The sequence below is a fragment of the Hylaeus anthracinus genome, unplaced genomic scaffold, assembly GCF_026225885.1.
Source record: "Hylaeus anthracinus isolate JK02 unplaced genomic scaffold, UHH_iyHylAnth1.0_haploid 11994, whole genome shotgun sequence".
Taxonomy (NCBI): Eukaryota; Metazoa; Arthropoda; class Insecta; order Hymenoptera; family Colletidae; genus Hylaeus; species Hylaeus anthracinus.
The window spans coordinates 2,508,035-2,528,191 of NW_026534341.1; the positions used below are offsets into that span (position 1 = coordinate 2,508,035).

The window sequence follows — 20,157 nt, forward strand, 5'->3', positions numbered from 1 at the left end:
GTTTCTTGATTCGGTGAAACGGGAAATGCGACCACTTACTATTACTAGAATTTGCGAATCGGAATTTTGCTGCTTTTATTTTTGAGCTGATGCATCATTTGGCAGTCGATTGGCAATTTCTTTGATGTCGATGAATGTTCGTTGCGAAATTTATATTCGCTGAGAGATTCGCTAAACGAACGTTGAAATTTGAATAGCCACGGTATCGATTATTCGATTATCGTGAAAGGAGATTCGTTACGTAGAAGGAATTGATACAGTTTCATTTCTACGCACAAATATCAATCTCGAGTATTTCACACTTAAAAGCGTCGTCATAGACGCTATTAAAGAAACAATTACCTCGATGTATACAGTTCTGTTTCTAGACTCGCAAGCCTCTCTATAAAGAAAATAACGAAAATAATTCCTGCATTACAAACAGGTTTGTTTGTGGCCTCACAAGATCCCCTATAAATAAAACTACAAACAAAACTCCCTGCATATCACTGTAGTTTTTCTGAAATTCAGTTTTTCATCAATATTCTAAACATTCACCGCATTCTAAAACAGAAATATTCGTTATATTCCCGATAGCCACGAATAATCCGATAACTCTCGGCATCAAATACCCAATAAAAGATAATCGCATCGATTCCAAACGTAAATGTATCGATGACATCTGTCCACATCCCAGACCCATCGTTGGCGAAGTAGATAGAGTAGATAGACTCGAACAAAAGCTACGCGTGCTTGCTAGATGTAACCGAAGTGCAACCGTCGAAGAAGACGGTCTGGAAGCTGCGTCCATCGGTATGGATCACATTTCTACCCTCGCGTTTCGTTCGGATTACGTTGTAGGGTCTCGCACAAAAGGGAGCAGGGCCAGTCGCCGCCGAATGGCTCGGATCATTCCTCGAAGCCAACGAATGGAAGGAAACGAGAGGGAGAGTTACGGAGATCCGGAAGTGCCGCGCTCTGGGAATATGGCGGGAATTTCGCCGGAAGCGGAAAGCATTCCCACTCTTCCGCGTCGCAACCGCGGCTCTGGTCTGTTCGGGGAACCGCCGACAAAACCGAGCATCGTTCCTCCGCGCTCGTAATTCGTCTGCCAACGGAGCACTGTATCCGGCTGTTTGAAGTTCCCGTTTTTTTTCGATTCGCGGAAACGTTTAATAGGACAATCTCGCCAGAGGGTTTACGAGTGACTTCCCACAGAAATCGTACCTCCGTTTTGTTGTTAGTTAACTCGGTTTGTTTCTTCGTTATCAAGCTTCGCGTGTTCGCTGCTAGGAGTTGCAGTAGCGTTCATATTTCGACATAACTATAGTATTGGGCTATCTAGAAAGCAACCAAAGTGTAATTATAAATGGTGAGTGCGAAATGGTTCAGAAGTGTCTGGTGTATTCAGAAAATCTATGTATATAACGAATATCGAGGCCAGTTACCGAAGAAAGTAATTCGGTAATTTAGTTTCTACAATATTCGGAATATTTAGAATATCTGTGACTTTATAATTAATATCCAACACATTTAAGAATGTTACGAAATAAATGAACGCGCGCAATTATATCGTATATGTTTATATAGACAAACACCGTCGCTGTACAATTTTAAAACTGTTCCATCGTATTCAAATTATCTTACGTTTTCCCTTTCGAACTAAAGTCTCCCAGAAAAGTCTCCCAGAATTTCCATCGACATGCAGAATCTCATTCGCATGTTACGCCGATGCCTGCACAGTTGACGTCTAATCGATTAAGAAGCGCAATGGCAATTCCACGATTCTGGCTGGCCTGAGCCATTCAGACATGCGAATCGCGGACGCTTCGCAGCCAGGCCGGTGCACGCATTAAAACGCAAACGCGTGTTCCTGGAGCGACGGTGTCCCATCTTGTAATTGCATTCGCATGAAATTGCTTCTCATAATGACAAACAATCGGAACCACTCCGCCATGGGTAAACTTTCGCGAGAGCTCGCTGAAATACGATGCACGCTGGGAAGCACTTCCATCGACTGGCAGAGATTCCTGCCTGTGATGAATTTAATTAACCGTTGGCGTAGAAACGTCTCTTGAACGATCCTGCTCCAGGTAAAATGGTTTTTCTTGTATACAGGGTGATTCTGAATCGTTCGTGTAAACTTGATCGAGCGACAGACACTTGGAAACAAATTCACGAAAATTTCGGGACAAATTTGTGCGACAGAAAATCCTTTTGTAAAAAAAAGCGAACTGTCTTTGTGTCTTCTCAGGCGATTGGTAATACATGTATTTTAATTTATCGAACGTGGGATGTCGACGTTTAAAGGGAATGTTCAGTTAGCAGCATGTGGGACATAGTTTGATTTGTCAAAATATTCTTATATCATAATTAGAGCAGTCGTGTAAAAATTAAAGTCTGAAGAGTCAGGAATGTATATTAAAGAATATATAAAACCGTCATGTATTATATGGTTACTGTAAGGTTGAACAAATTAATTAAGGCTGAATAGAATTTGCAAAAATAAAAATTCAATAAAAGTGCAGAGGTTACTCAGCTTCGATGTTCGATTTAAATGTACGTGATAAATTACAAATTAATTATAAAATGCTGCAGATATCAGTATACTAATGAAATTATTAACGAAACCATTTCCTAACGGTAGCACGAAGCACGAAGCTACTTCCAAATCAAAATTAAATTATCGAGTAGGCTTTTAAATTAATGTATCGGCCATGTAATTAAAAAGTTATCAGTCGAGCAAATTTTTCTGCGACCACATCCACTCGTTATTTTCTGCACGCTACTTGCAAATAATGGACGATCATGTGCGAAGTGCTCTCGCGAAACTTTTCACTGGCACGAGACCGTAATTTCATATGAAACCCCGTTTGTCGTTAACGAGGCAAGTTAATTATCGGTCCTTTAACATTTCTCTCCTATGCTCGATTGGATTTTACAGTAAACAGAGTGATATCGAAATTGTTGCTCGATCGAGAGCGTTACCAGTTTATAAAGGAAAAGAAATACTTGACTGCCTTTCGATGCCTTGCTTTTATCATAATCAGCTCGAAATTTGTAACAGCTAATAACGCGAAAATTCCAAAGGGCGTATCGAAGGATATGACGAAATTGATACGCGAGTATTTTAATGAAAATTCTTGGAACGCCTTTGTAACTACCCAGGTAGCGTTTCTCGGGATAATACCGTCTAGAATTCACGCAGCCTAATTCTTCGCGATGATATCATTTTCTATTATATCGATAGAAGTTCGCTTTGTGTCATCAAAATAACATTTTACGCTTCGTAAAGAGAAAAATGTTCGATTTCAAATAAATCGTTGAAAAAGGGATACAATTAATAGAATTCCAGGTTCAGAGAAAGTAATAATGGTTATAAATAAAATTAATTTCAATGAAAACGTAGTATCGGAGGAAAATATTTTGTATATTATTACTACTATTGTGTGCAAGATTTTTTCTTTTTTAATATGCACATAATTATACAGAAAATTGTTACTGTTTAGATATCGAAATAATTTAAGAATTTTATTTGAAAATTTCTGTATTTACCTTGACTCTTCAGCGTTACACTCTGATTCGGCTACTTGAGAAATGATAGATCAAAAATCAAATTTTCTTAAAGTGCTGACATCGATTTTCTTTTCAAACTCGCTTCCAACATTTTCGAAAGGATAATTCGGTATTGTTTAGATGAAATTCACGGAAATCAGCTTGTAAGAGTTTATCGGCGAAAGAGTAACAATAACGCAAACGTTAATCATCGAACTCTATTATATAAAAGCGAGTACTTGAAGCTATAAAGTTACCAGCGAGTTTCGTGGAACCGAGCGGCATTATCTCGCCCCAAACAATGGTAAGGTACGTGAAATATGCATTGATGATGTAATAGCGGCATTTCCAGGAAAATATCGGAAGGGAAATAGAGTTTATCGGGAAAGTACGTGCAACGACGGACTGTAGAAATATTGAAATAGCTCAGCGGACTATTCTTTCGCTGGCCTTTCATACCGAGATTACTGGTTAAAAGGATTTCATTAAAAAATCGACGAACTCCCCTCTATGGAATTGCTATCGCACGTTGTCAATTGTTCGCAGAATCTATAGAGGACAGAGGAAAATAACATAAAAATAAATGCTCGATGTTCGGATATACTTTATTACCACTTGTTTTCAAATATAAAAACATCTCCACTGTACTCGTATATTATTCGTATATATTTGATGATTTTAAAAGAGGTCCTTCTCGTGTAAATACTCTTTTCCGCGATGGATTAGTAAAACCAATCCTGTTCAACCGATAATACAGAAATTATCGATGTCTAGATTTTCCCTTGTAATTATTGCGAAATTATTAAGAAACAGCAATTTGAAGCAGTACTCGAGTAATTTGCGAGCAATAATATTCCTCGAATTAAGAACGAAATAATAAATTTAAATAAAATAGCAGAAGCTTTAAATAATCGACGCAATTCTTTCAAAAATTTCAAGTACTTCCTTTACGAATTTTAAGAGAATTATTTGTAAATTGCGTTTTGAAAGGATAGAAAACATCCAATAAAACGGACGATACCTGACGCGCGCGTTAGAAATTGGTTAGAACGGAACACTTATCGTTCAGTTTTACACACGAACGAGCCACGCAACGCATGTCGCGTACCCTCGAGCTACAGCTTTGCTAATGCTTCCATCTACTTACGTCCCATTTTCGTTCACTTGAGCGAAAGCTTTTAAACGTGCTTGAAAAGGGGCGATTAATCAGACGGCGAAGAGAAAGGGAATGGTTCTCTCATCTCGATTAACGCATATTTGCAACTTCTCGGTCATAATGGATCGGAACGGTAATTATACAAAAGAACAAGCACTTCGTTGACAAAGCATTTGTTACAAAATGAATTAGCACGGGGTACACTGGCACAGAGAACAAATGTAAGCAGTTAGAGAACGTTATTAATCATTGCAGTTTTAATCATTGCGGTACGCGTAGATAATTATTTTGACTAGGTTATACGAATCAGGGATTAGAATTATGTACAGGAACGTATTTATTATTTGACCGATGAAGATGCAATTGAAATTTGTATTTTGTAGATCTCCTAGGAACAGGATGGAATTATTTATAAAGTTCGAAGAGTTATTCTTTTAAACTTCTAAGCTCAAAATAAATTCTGTGGAACTCGTATAGAACTCCCTCGATGTATGTCAAACTATTTCAAACTCGAACTTGGCTCTCCTAACGTCAGTTAATCTAGTAAATAATAGCCGGCAGCTTTTCAATCTTATTGCTAGTCAAACCTTGACAAACTCGTAGTAACTATTGTATTAACCCGAACTCGATATACTTAACGCCGGTCAAACTTTGACGAACTCAACACAGCATTCACGATAAAGTACACTAGTCCACTTGAGGCTGTCTCTAAACATAACTGCCAAAACTAGAAATGTCATCGTTTCGTTTAGCATAGTTAAAAATATTACCAAACGTAACAAAAATAAATTACAGACTTACTCGTACGTTACACGATTATTTTAATAACACGTACTCCCTTGTTATAATTTATGCATTCAGACAGCCTAGTTTCAACTGGTACGTTTCAATCACATCTACGTACGGGATGATCACATTGCGAACTAATAACACGCGTCCCACATAACTGTCCCATTTGCATACACACAAGAAATCCAAACACATTTATCAATCGCTTTAAAGGTAAATTCTGCGCATCCAACGTCACAGAGGCCCGTACGTTCGCTATTGATCGACACATAATCTACAAATCCATCCATCATAGTCTACTCGTTGATAGATCATGGACGGTATTATCCGTTGGGTTGACGGCGATAGTACAAACCTATTACAAGTTACACTTTTAATGCAGACATTTTTATCAGTCTGGGAAAATTATTGGCTCCCCTAGTCGAATTCTGTCAAAGTTGCATTCAAGCTCTTCGGGCGGCAGTCAACCTCTGACAAACTTCCATTCAACTCTTCTAACGTCAGTCAAACTCTGTTGAACCCCGTATTTAACTCTCCTAACGTCGATCAAACTCTGTTCAACCCGTATTTAACTCTCGCAACATCGGTCAAACATTGTCAAACTCTGTCTATCAATTGTCTGGCTTCTTATATACAATGGATGTAAAAAGAAGTGCAAATAAATATCAAAGCATGGCGGTGGTCAAGTGGCAGCCATGAGTTGCGAATTCAAAATTCGATAGGCATAATAATTATTTATATTGAAACTTCACCCAAAATTCGTGAAGATATATCCAAAAGAATATTCCGTTTTTTTTGTGTGTGTGTTTTTTTTTTTAATTAAACGCATGACATATAAATTTGTCCATCCTCTGTAGAATTCGAAATTATTATTTTCCTGGGACACTTTGCAGTGATAATATCGTAATTTTCATCTCAAGATTGTTCTCTTGTACGCGAAATATTCTCTTCAGACGTTACACATAACTGCGTTCATTTTAGATATTAAACAAAATTACTGCCTCGCGAAGAGACCCTTCTACACAGACTGAACCCTAAAGTCTCTAAATAAATTACCTCTGCGCTGCACAAAGAAGTTCTCGTATATTAAATTCGTTCAATCCTCGATCAAACCCGTTTATGACTGGAATCTTTAAATAAGCTACTTCTACGCTCCTCGAAGAAGCTCTCAAATATTAAATTTGTTTAATCCACGATCCAACCATTTACGACTAAAGTCTTGAAATAAATTATCTCTGCATCGCTCAAAGGAACCCCTCAAAATTCAATTCGTTAACTTTCCGACAAAACACGTTGGGAAACAAGTACTGCTACTAAGTAACGTCGGTTAAAAGAACAACGCATGTCCTCGATGACAGCTGTTCAGAATCGATCGAACAATGTTCCCTCGCAGATACCCAGGTTCCAATAACACGGCGAGACGCGATGTTTGCGTCGCATTAATTGCATCATCAGATGATGGAAATTAATCGAAGCCGCGCGCAAGCTCGCTGAATAATTACATCGGCCGTCACTAATTGCTGCATCGAAGAATGAAATAAGTTTCGCGAGTATTGGTGGCGATTAACCAAGCGACGATCAATCAACGTCGAAGCGAATGCTTATCTTTCCAGCAACGATATCCTTTCCTTCGTCTATTAATCACGCTTATCGTCCTTTTCTTTTCTTTCGATTCCCAGCCACCGACCGAACGAAACACCGAGCGCTCGATATCGCTGGATTGCAACTCAAGAAAACACTGTTCAAACATACATAATTGATAGGCTACCCCTCGCGCGTGCCGCGTACATCAACTTGTCTGCTTCGCTGCTTATCGTGTCGCATTTTGCACTGTAATAAGCGTTGGTGAAGATAATTTCGGAACGTACATTAAGACTTCTACTTTAGGAATATCCTGAGCAATTTCGAATATTTATAACGAATAATCGGTATAACTGTGACTACGATGAAGATTGAAAGTATTTTAAAATACAATCACTATTATAACATAAATGAACATGTACAATATTTACATGTCGCAATAATTCTTTTTATGCTCTGCTAAGAAAATATCTGCTAAGAGAGGATTTTGAATATTTATGGTGTAACGAATATTGAGAACGTTTGAAAATATTTGAAACTATGACGGATATTATAACATAAATGAATTTGTTCAATGTTTATGTATTGCAATAATTCTTCTTGCGAGCTCGGAGCTCTGCTAAGAAAATATCGAAAGGGATATAGAATATTTACGATATAATGAACATTAAGAATATTTGCAAATATTATAACGTGAATGAACATTTACAATATGTATGTATTGGAATAATTCTTCGTACGAGTTTGGAGTTCTGCTAGGTAAATATCGAGAGAGCCACTTTCGAAGCGCCCCATGAATATTCTCGAGGGGTATTAAATATTCCAATCGAAGATCGAGTGTGATCAGCTTTCTAATGTAACCTTCCGTTGTTAAGACGTTTTAAGCCTCGAATATTAAGACGGATAAGCGATAGCTGAAGAATTCGATCGGTGCGCGCAATTTATTACCCGGGACACTCGCCTAGAAGGTTGCACGACACGAAAGGGTTACACGTCACACGATGTCAGCCTTTACCTTCTTCGGGGGCCCTCAGACGTTGAAGATTTATTAAGTGACAGGGGCACGTGCCATTAAATAAATCGATAACAATGCACCTTGCGTGAATTCGAATAGAGCGAGCGATTCAACTACAAACTTCAACGTTGTTCCGAATTACTCTACTCGAGGAGACATCTACAGGTGACGCTGATTATAATCTCACGTAATTCAGGTACTCTTATGTATTGTAAACTAACAGTAAGACGTACGATTGCATTGCTTGAATCTGATTTAAAAATTGTCACTTGAAAACGGGAGTTCCTGTAATACTTTCATATTTTCTTTTTACTTCTGCATCCATTTAATCACGAATACTGGTACACTGGTACACTCTGGCCTTCGAGTATTTTCTAAATATTTGATATCGAATTTTTCGTTAAAAAAATTCCTTCGTGTGATCACTTCGAAATATATATTGAAGAATATATAATATAGAAGCGTCGAGATGAAAACATTTATGATAGCATCAAGTGACCATTCAAAAATATCCATCGCATCGAGGAAATACGTTGTCATCGACATAGTCACGTCAAGGTATCCATGGTAATGCTACACAGCGAAACGTTTACCGAAAAGATTGAAAAAGTAGCTACCTTCGTTTCCACGATTTCCCTTTCACGCTTCGATTAAATCGAGGTAAACGAATCACGGTTCAACTTTTTCTTTTACATTTTCGCACCGCTATAAAGAAAATTCTCTCCCTCTCGCGACAAAGGTGCCTCTATCGCGTTCATAATTTTCCTCGAATTCGTGTAACGAACCTATTTATATTCGCTGTTATCGCGCCTATCTATTTACCCAATCTATTTAAACGAACGTACCCTTACGTGGCCGTTAACCGCGATGCAGTTCGCGTTAAAGCTGTAACGGTCGCGAAATAGTAGCTCCGCCACCTGTAATTGCTCTTTCCGCGGCGAGTACAAATACTCGCGGTATAAATACTCGCCGCGAGAAATCACGGTTAGTCCACGGCGCGCGCACAACATGATAATAGGTCCGCGTACGTCCCCGTTAACTACCGAGCAATAATATTAACGTTCGCTGATCCACCGTGAACTGCATTCGCCCTTCCCAGCGATGGAATTGTCGAACTTCCAAACTATCGGAATTCTATTTCTGAACGGTAAGTTAAGCACCCGAGGTTGTGCAACCTGACGAACCAATCCGCTGCCTTTGATCATCGTTTCTCTCGCGGCTGAGAAACAAAGCCCGGGGCGGTTCAATTTTTTAAATACAGGTACCAAAGCCGTGGATTACGCTGTGAGTCCCTGGGCGACAGGAACAAGATTGTTCATTGATACCGAAGGAACCGATCGAATGCAATCTAGCTTATTAGCGTTGCTACTTCGGGAAGTCTGCGGCACCGTTCGCGTGGTCGATTTGAATTATTCGTGACAGTGTATAAAGTGGCGTTAAAATTTTGGTTTGTCCAGAAAGTTCGTTTCTGGAAAAATTCAATTTTTAAGAAAAACTTAAAGGCACCTTCGAATTCTTATGTATATATATCGCTGCTCACAAACATATGGACATTGTCTTAATTGGAATACGTGTCTAAAAAAGTGACGTATCCATCGATGAATATCACTTCTGTTTCTGTATTTAGTTTGTTCCATATTAGAAGGTGTATTTTATCGACGGCTTATTTAGTGTTCTACGAGTAATAATAAAAAACAATTCAATTTTCTTTTCATTAATGTTCGGTACAGGTTCAGGAACACCGAGGTATCGAAGGACCATCAAGTCCCAATAAATTACCAGAGAATGACAAAGACAAATTCGAATGAAAATGAATGTAAAGCAAGAATTCAATGTGCTATAGTCAAATTACACGACTTCGAACCATTACGAATATAAAACTCGCTAACTCGTTATAATGTTCCAGTGGTGAATCTAAATAGACGCTATAATTCTGAAGCGGTCATTTTTACGCATCTGTGACGATATTTAGAAGGTTACTTCGATGAAACGTGATATTATTAACGTCGTTGCTACAGCAAAACATGATACAATTCAAGTAAATAACAATTAAATAACAATTTAAATAAATTACCAGAGAATGACGAAGACAAATTCGAGTGAAAATGAATGTAAAGCAAGAATTCAGTATGCTATAGTCAAATTACACGACTTCGAATCATTATGAATATAAAACTCGCTAACTCGTTATAATGTTCCAGTGGTGAATCTAAATAGACGCTATAATTCTGAAGCGGTCATTTTTACTCATCTGTAACGATATTTAGAAGGTTACTTCGATGAAACGTGATATTAACGTCGTTGCTTCAGCAAAACAAGATACAATTCAAGCGGTTACATCTCCACGTGTACGGTAATATTGAAGTCATCAATACTCGTTATCCAAACTCGTTAAAATCAAAAAGTAACAGCAATGCCAGCGTTCTCGCGCTATGCCGCTGTGGCTACAACCGATTCGCGATATTCCCTCGCAAGACCCGATAAATGTTTATATACCTCACGCAGAATCCCATATTCGAGATATGTACCGTATAATCCGAAGCAGCCGGTGTAACAGAAGTGCATTACCAGGCAACCGGATAACGAAAGCGCAAAAAGGAGTTCCGCGAAAGGAAATCGGGCATTGTCCCTGGCAACTCCATATTTCTCGAGGTGGCCGACCGCCAAGAATGCATCCGCGCTTGTTCGTTATTACACCGAAACCATTCGAATTTTAACGGCGGCGTTGCTCGTTTGCCACAGAGGAGGTAACGGCGTAACAGACGAATCTGGGAACGATTAGATAAGAAGACAAATCGGGAATATCCGTCAGGGAGGTTCGCCCTTGCTCGGACAACGTAACTCGCGCGCCAGTATAATTCGCCGGACGTTATCGTCCTTCCTAGATCACCCGCGTTCTATGCAACAACGTCGCCACAATGCACGTGAACGACTCGGATTTATCGACGTGCCAGAAATTGCATTTCCCTCCGTTTCGTCCGTTGGATACCTTCGGAGAGGGTTGTTGCGTTCTGGGACTGCTCGAGATTACATTCGGTCTGCGTTCTTCGCTCGCACGGGAAACACGGGAAGTCCCTTCGTCTGAGTATGCGGCGCGATGAATCGAAGGTTTAACCGTGCGACTCGCGACTTGGGCTGATGTCGCTGTTTGCTTGCTGGAGCAACCCTCTCGTCTATGGTTAGCGACGAAAATTCGAGAATCGGGGGAAGATCTCTTTTGTTTTCGACGAAGGGAGGGTGTAACCCTAGCAATTTGATCCTTTTCCTAAAGGGTCCAATTAATTTTCCATTAAGAGCGCTCGAACTTTAAATTTAAATAAAGTAGGTTGTCTACGAGATACCAACTTTTTTTATTTTTTTATCTCGGATCGTATATCCTCGATGGCATCGATTATGTTGACTTTCAAGTCATCGATCGCCTCTGGTTTTTTCGCAAATTTATCGGTGTACGAATACTTTCTAAACCCACGGTACGTGTATATAAAAATATCGAAGTGCTCACGTTAAAACATTCGTGATATTTTTAACAGGGTCATACCCAAAATATCTTTGACCGATGCATTCGGTTCTAAATGTCTGTAATGATGTAGCAGTGGTGTCGTTAGAAAAGAAAAATGTATTCCAACCGAGAAGATAATTTTTGAAAAATTCGTTAACGCAACAACTGCCGGTCGCCGCGAATAACATTAATGGAATCGAACTCGTGAAAGTACCTCGAGGAAAGATATCAAACCGTCGCGTAATTGTCTCCGACGAAATGGCATTCCCGCGACGCAACGTTAATTCGTTGTTCAATTTTCCTCCTGCTTCGGCACAGCGACGGATAAAAGAACTCGATATTTGCGAGCCGAGCGGTCGGAAAAGCGAAACGAACCCTATGCGACACGCGTAGAAAGGGTCGCGCCAAGTAAGCGTTCCTGCGATATCTCGGTTAAACGTTAAATTACTTTTGTTGATCGTCGGAATTTATCGTCGATTTACACGGCTGACTGGCCAACGAAAGAGTAACGGGAGAAACAATTCCCTCCTTTTGATTAATGTAGCGGAGAAACAAACGCGCTGGGCGCTGTTTCGATCTATTATTTAACGAAACCCACGGTTGCTAAAGGAGAACGGAAGGGCGGATAGGGAATTTTCGCAATAGTTGCTCAAAAGGACGAAACGCTTTTTGAAACGAGCCACGACGCTGTAAAATAACGAAACGGTGTCAGAGGCGTGCGTAACGATACGTCTCTGCGACGACTGGCCCAGATTCGAGCAAACGCGAGGAATTCCTATCCGCGCGGCGGATATCACTTCTCGGCTAAGTTATGAAATTCTTCTCGCGAGTCTAGCGCGTGCATAGGTGGTAAATTTAATCTTTACCGCTTCCCGCGTCGCCCGTAACGGCACGTCGCGGGGACAACTTAATTTAGTCGCGCGACAAATTTTTACGGAGTTAACAAAGTCAAGGCGAGACTCTGTTCCTGAGGAACCGGGGGCTTGTAAAGTTTCGTAAGAGGGCCAGATAGTGAGTAGTTTGTGCTTCGTGGGCTACGTATTTATAGGAGACAGCAAACATAGGTTGCGGAACTTTTTTCTTTTTCTTTTTTTTTTCTTTTTTAAGAAAATACGCGACGCGACGGAATTCGTGTCTGTAATTAACTCTTTGTCTAGTATCGTATGGAATTAGGGAGATTTAATGCTGGCTACGTATTTTATTCCAAATATAAGGCAATCCCACGTTTCCATTAGCAAAAATGGTATTTTACATCTCTCTCGACGTTATTTATCTGTAATACTACTAAAAAGTGATACGATAGTCTTTCGCATTTTTATTCTTTTTTTTTTTTTTTATTGTTTATGTTTCTAAATGAAACCGAAATATACAATTTCCAGGAGCTGAGAAAATACTTTCTTAAGAGCAAATAATTTTACCTACATTTTATATGAAACAGTGTTACTTAAATTAATAAATGAATATATATTTTACTAGACTGCGAGTGACAGAGAAAAAAATATATTCTTAAATATATTCAAAAATTTAAACTCATATAAAAATACATCAATATTCACCGACTCGTAAGAGTATACGAAACGATCACCTGAAACAGATTCTTCACTATCGGAGCCAACCCGGTTGGCTATCACTATCGTTCAATGTTAATACATTCCTTCCTGTACTCCTAATAAACCTGGCATGCTACATTCGATAATTTGCTAGTAAATAAAACGTTTGCAAAATCTTGTTCGCTGTCTCACGTAAATATCTAACTTGCAAGAGATTCGTGTAAAATTTGTATTATCCGTTTTTCGAATTTATATCTACTTGGTAATTCCACAATTTATTAAATACTTGGTCGCTGTATCCACTAAAGGTACATATAAAGTGATACAAGAACTCTCGAGATTTATTTTCTGAAAGAGGAAAGCGGATATTGTCGCTCTACTAGCCGAGTCGAGATAATCCACCCTAAAGATATTCTCTCCCCGATACTCGACGGGCTGCGCGTACGATGGAAAGCATTCAAACCGAAAACGTTTCGCACCCCCAAAATCGCAAATACGGACAGGGCGCTAAAAATAAACCGACCCTTTAGGGGAGTCGCTGCACCACTTTATCGGTTCCTTTTATCGATCGGACTTTGACCGCTATTTTTCGACGTGATATAATATTTGAAGCAACGGGGCTGCTTGCCAAGTTATCCCGCGAGACCGCGACGTGAATGTTTCATTGCCCTTACTAGGCGCGATAATTGTGACGTCGGTATTTGTGATACGCTACTAAATCACGTGGTGCGATCCGGCCGTCGAATTTCGTTTCGATGATATTTTGGATTTCGGTGAGTTTGTAAACCTTGGTAGAGACAAACGGTCTGTTGGTTATCATTTCTGGTACTTGTTTCGATCTGTACGTAGAGTGGCATTAGTATAAATTGCGTGGGTTAATAAAAGCAACATCATTTTTCCAAATTTTCCCGTTACAAAAATATGCAAACTTCTATCGTCCAAGTCAATTTCAATTTATTTGCTGGACAATGTACATTATTCATGACGCAAGACGAACTCGTTGTTTGAAAATTAAACCTTTGCCTTTTACGAGCGTGGAATCGTCTGTTTTCGTCCCAAAGATCTTTTCGTCGGAAGAGTAGCCTCATAGTCGAAACGTCGCGTCAATAAAAAATTAAACAGATTCAAAACCAAAGAACAAAATTCCCTTATCGAGTTCACCATGGATATCCTTGGTGCAGCAAAAATAACACGAATTCTAAGTTGTCCAAAGGATCATATTTTTAATCAATAATACCCACAATAATACCACTTGACCCAATGAACCCCAAGAGGAGAATACCACCAAACGTACGTTCTCGATCAACAAGTACCTCTCGATCCTCCTGAACATTCAAATCCCCAATCCAGCAATATCGAAACCCAATCTGAACTACCTTGGCGTCACGGCTCTTCATCTCCTGCCTCCTGGGCACCGTGTGCTCCCCGTCGGCGTACACGAGGTTCCTGATGAATCCGTTGAACCTCGGCTCGAAGATCACGCTAGGCAACGCCAGCAGCGTCAGCTTGCTGTTGTACCAGCTAGGCATACCGCCCACGTAGACATCGGAATTCCCAGCCAGCTTCCCGAACTCGAACTCCTTTCCGCGTGACGTCGAGACGGCGCTGACGCCGTCTACCGTCAACGTGGTGTTCTCGTTGCACCTGGTGATCTGCACTTTGTGCCAGTGACCGTCGCCGAGATCGTGACCGACGGTGACGATCTGCGCGCCTCCTCCCAGATTGTATCTCAGCCTGAGCGCGCTCTCGACGAGCTTCACTTCGAAGAAGTCGTAAGTGCCACCGTCGTCCGTGTACAGCAGCAGACCGTTTCCCTGTTCCGTCTTGAACTCGAACTCCAGGGTGCCGTTCAAACCGGCGTTCCATTTTCGGAACTGTGCGTAGCTGGTCGCGGAACCCTCCAACACGAACGAAAGGGCCACCTGGCCGAGCAACACTACCAGAAACGGCAGCAACACCCCCATGCCGCTGGTTACTAGCGATGAATGCATGTTGTTCAGGTTGTCGAGAGTCTCTGCTAGATGTCGAGCATCTGATTGCTCGACGACACGAGAGTTTCACGTTGGACCAACGACGCTTCGCTTCTACGGTAACTCGCAGGTCCTCTCGTTCGTCACATCACACCGATTTGGCCACCTTAGTGATCGCTTGGTCGCATCCGACCAGGTCCGGTAGGGTCGATTAGGTGCACCCGTCGTCGTTTGCGCGATCTAGCACGGTCAGGTGTGTACTCTTTATCTAGCCACGTTGTGCCGGCTGAATTCGCACGTGAGCACGCACGCGCGGTCCTGGCTGCGTGCGTAGACGACAGATACGGAAAGAGAGAGTGACTATGCACACGTCCGTGCCGGAATCGCGGGCAAGCTGTACGTTTAGCGGGTCTTCTTTCCCTTGACGTACACCTAAGAATATCGTTAAAGATAGTCGAGTATATACTCGAGGATATATATAGATACGAAGAATTCTTGTAGAATGAGAATTCCGAGATTCGAAGTAGTTCTACGTAGGATCGATATGCTTTTTAGAGAGACAGAGTGGCTAGTGATCTAGATATGTTTTCGAGTCCTTTAGTTCGCCAATCGAGGGACGCTGGCTCTTGTCGCCTTCTTGAACGTACCCCTGACGACACGTGACACGCTGTGACCGCACGTCTTCGCCATCCACTCACCCTAACGCGCATATATATATATATATGAGTTACGCTTAAATCCGGCTGCGTTTCAACCGAATACCTTACTCCTTACGAATGGCAATCACTTCACAAATCACGTTACGCACAATTTGCTTCTGACGGATCTTCTCCTGGCCACTCGTGAATCGGCACTGGGATTGCGGTTGATGAACTCACTTTCCGGTAATCAGATCAACGAAACCTTGTTTGCGGGACTTTGATCAGCTGGATCGACGTGGAGCCGGAATTTTCTCATCGAGATCATATTCGGTGCACAGGAACGCTTCGTAAACCCCGGTCGAGTGCGAGTCTCTTAATCCATTTACCGTGCCCACTACCCGTTGGCGTTTTCCCCGGACAAACATCAATGAACAAATTTCACCGTCATCGAGCTCGACGCGGACGCCAATCAATTCGAGGCCATCGCCGAACGAGAAGTCTCGCCCGTCTCGATCATCCCGCGTCCCTTCGCGAAAGTGTCACTTAACCGAGGAGAGATGGGAGGTGAGACGATCTCAACCGGATGATAATTAACGCGCCCAGTTTCCTAGGAGGTTTGTTATTTTACCAGCGTCGACGGAGCCTAGCTGCGACCTAACCTAAGGCACCTCGACGGTGACACACTTTTCCTCGTCTATCCTCTCCACGTCGTCGTCTCCTCGAGTGTCCCTCGACCGCACTTCCTCGATTCCTGGCGTGTCACCCGCTTCTTTCACGCCACCCGCGATCTCGCGAGAGTCGCCAATTAGTTAGCTCGATGGCCTCAGGGTCACGCGAATTCCCGTTGAGAGGAGACCACCGTCCGACCTCGATCCGAGCCACGGATTCATAAATTCGCGTTTATCTACGCCGATGTACGTGGCACGACCTCGACCTCCTGATACACGGTGACACGAGCACTTTCACTACGCACCCTACGCGATCGACTCGCGTCGCAACCCTAACCCTCTGGTGTCGTTTTAACGTCGGACCACGACGCTCCGGTTTCACGCGCACGCTAATATCTCTGCTACGTCGACCAAAAACGGACTCCGCTGTCCTGGTTGGGGTCAGCCACCACCACCGTCGCGACGAACACGACGTTTACGTCGAAACGGACGAACGTCGGCGCACTATGGCGCGTGTACCGTCGCGGACACGAGCCCGGAACGGTCCTCTGCACGACGGAACGTTTATTACGCTGGCTTCGACTGGAAAGAGGTTACTCCGCTTCGTCCATCCAGCGTACGTTTATTTCGCGATCGATCCGGCTCTCGTGGCACGGCGTACGCCCCATTTTTTCCATCCAACCCCAGCGAGTGTTCCACTAGGCAGCCACTGGCACCCCGAGCGTCGATCAGCGGCCGCCACGAGCACCCGCGCACGATAGGGACGTTTCCACGTCTGGGGTGTCTTGCGTCCGTTAAGTTTGGTCGGATACGTCGTTGGAGCGTAGCATGAGCACCGTTTCCAGAGGTGGATCAACCCTCTCGACGGCTCCCGGCTTGATACTGGCCTGGCCGAGAGGAGAACGCTCGGTCGAGACGGTCGGTCGGTCGGTTGGCCCGACGACGTTGGTGCGACGCCCCCGGCACGACGCCGACGCCGACGCCTCGCGCCGTTTCGACGCGCAAGCGCCCGCTTAGACGCGGAACGGACAAACACGCGATCCAAGAGGGAGAGGGAGAGGGATACCGTTGTGACGGTTGAACGATCGCGAGGGAGGAGGACGGGCAGCGTCGAAGATGTGGCGGAGGGACTACGTCGTCGTGTAGTCTGTCTGTTCCCGAGGATACGGTTCTCGCGTAGACCGGCTCGGGAGTATCCGTGGTGGTGGTGTACAGTCGCGAGAGATTGCTCACGGCTACCCTCGAGCGCCGGAGAAATACGCTGGCGGTTAGACGCCAGCGCTGAAAAATTGCTGGCTGAAACCAATGATCGAGAAGCGTCGGGAGTTGTTTCGCGCGCGTACGCTCTGCGGACGGACTCGGACGGCTTTGCGCAATGCCCTCGGACCACGACCGATTCAGCTGTGTGTCGGGTGATGTTTCCGTCGCGCGGTCCGCGGCATTTTTTCGTTGATTTTATATATTATAAATCGATGTCAACCCTTTGGGGACGTGTCTCGGCTAAAGACGCTCGCTCGCCGAGCGGCTCCGTCCGCGAAGGGTTAAAAAAAGAATCTGTCTCTCCCAAACGGGAACAAAAGTTTCATTTAGATATAAGAATAAGCCTGTCGAAATTCCAGCTCTTAATATTAACCCTAAGTACAATACGATATCCAATTACCGTTAAGATCAATAATAAATATCGAAGACCTTTAATAATAGCACGAATATCGAAGATAGGATTCGACGTGACCAATTAATTCCAAATTCAGTCGTGTGAATACATGGCGACATCTAATAGGGACAACGGTCACGGAATTAATTGGCACGTTTCACAAGTACATTTATGATTTCGTTCGTTAATTACATCTGGACGATTAATTTAAACCTTATAAATTCAATACTGTGTAATTACTGGCTGATTCCGCATTTCCTGTGTAATGTTAATACTATCATTACGAATCAAGATTTTTGATTCTGCATTGACGTTATTGATGGAATCAGAACGCTGAATGAAGTACGTCGTTTGAATTTTGCTTGGTGAATCGAAACAACTAGTTATCATGTATCTTTATTTACGATGTTTCGGCTAGCCGTGCGCGTGGTTCTACTTGGGCATAGAAAGATGTAAACGACTTATAAATATACGATAAGAAATTACCGAGAAAAATATATATATAATCATTCGTATGGTCGCTATTATACCGTGTAAGATAGAAAGGAAACGGGCTAGCGGAATTCTACTTTTAACGATAGCAACTAAAAATCTATTATGCATATCTATGTAGTTAATAATTTGGCCACTCACTGTCAGACCTAGCTCCAGTCAAGTTTTCTCCATCTACGCGAGTATTTGTGCTCACCATACAGATTAAGCGAATAAACACAATTTAGAGGGTTTTCATACAGTAATACCTGTACAACGTCTCGACTATTATATTCTGCTCCATTTCAAACAACAACTACTACGCATTTAAATACGTCGCTTAAATTCCGCCTATCTACGAAAATTCCGTCGACCGTAGAGCAATAAGTGCCTAGAAATAACGAGACACGCGAGTATTTTCTAACAGCAAGTTCGACGCCCAGAATCAATCTAACCCCGGTTTCGTTAATTTCTAAGGAGGCCGCCGAATGAGCGACGACGATTCGGTCGGGGATCCTTGATCAACCTTTGAAAAAGACCGAACCGAATTGTACGAGTCTGAAACGAGGTGGAAAAGTAGTGGCGCGGCAGGAGGGGGGGGGGAGGGAGAGAGAGAGGCGGTAGTGAGACGATGGCGTCAGAAGGAAAAGGCACGGGGGATGGAATGGAGATGGCGGAGCGCAGGGGAGAAACACGGAACTAAGTGTCCGAATAAGGGAAGGTAGAAAGAGAAGACGGCAGAAGTACCGCACAAAGGTGGTTCCTGGGATGATCGAGGCGAGTAGAAGGATGGTAGGTGTCTGGCAGAAGGTGGAAACCGACGGCACTACCACGAACGCTGGGCAATGCTGAGAAAGCATGGCACAAGCCCGTGAAAAGCACCGATCCGCGAGAACGATACAACACGAACAGCCAAGATGGCTAACGTCGTTCGTGCTCTCCCTCCCTTCCTACCTGCTTTCCAACCTCTTCTACCCCTTTTTTCTCCGTTCAGTCTTTTATGGACGAGTAGTGGCTTCACGCTGGGAGAAGGAGGATCGAGTGTCGTGCACGGAGTGTATTCGTCTGGTCGTGAAGGATCGAGCGTGAATCGGAGGACATCGACGCAAGCGCTAATTAATCGAGCGGAACGGAAGATGGGAGGACTCCTTTGACCACTTTCGGCACGGAAGCACGGCTGGCCACGGGTTATTATTTAGTACAGAGCCGAGCGTGGGAAGACGATTTTAATTCTTTGCACAGAGCGTGAGTTGAAACGCTGGCAGAACAATCGACGATAGGACATTTGGAATTTCACTTTCGTGGGATCCGTATTTCTCTGTTGGCAAACAGCGTGACGCATGAAGTATTATGAGGTATGGCACGCAATAGCTTGCGCATATATTTGTATCATATTAGTAACAAAGTTCTGTTTAAGTAAAAACAACGAGTCATGGTCGGACGTATTGGCAAAGTCATTCTCGAGTAGAACTAAGTAGTAATGGTCAGTCATATTGATAAAATCTTGGTCAAGTAGTAATGCTGGATAATGGATCAGGTCAGACATATATACGTATATCTTGACCGTAAATATATGCCTGAGAACTCTCTAGTTCTACTTAAGAACGACTAAGTGTCTGACCATTACTC

The 20,157-nt window shown here is 42.7% G+C and overlaps 1 protein-coding gene across 5 annotated transcripts in view; it reads right to left on the reverse strand.

The window, feature by feature from the left end:
- Window positions 1-17,314, reverse strand: part of LOC128888722 (neurexin-1) — a 400,486-nt gene extending 383,172 nt beyond the window's left edge. For all 5 annotated transcript variants that reach the window (XM_054145807.1, XM_054145804.1, XM_054145806.1 and 2 more), the window contains exon 1: window positions 14,501-17,314. In XM_054145807.1, coding sequence (XP_054001782.1) covers window positions 14,501-15,115 — 615 coding nt within the window. In that variant the 5' untranslated portion in view covers window positions 15,116-17,314. The remainder of the gene's footprint in view (window positions 1-14,500) is intronic.
- Window positions 17,315-20,157: the final 2,843 nt, after the last annotated feature.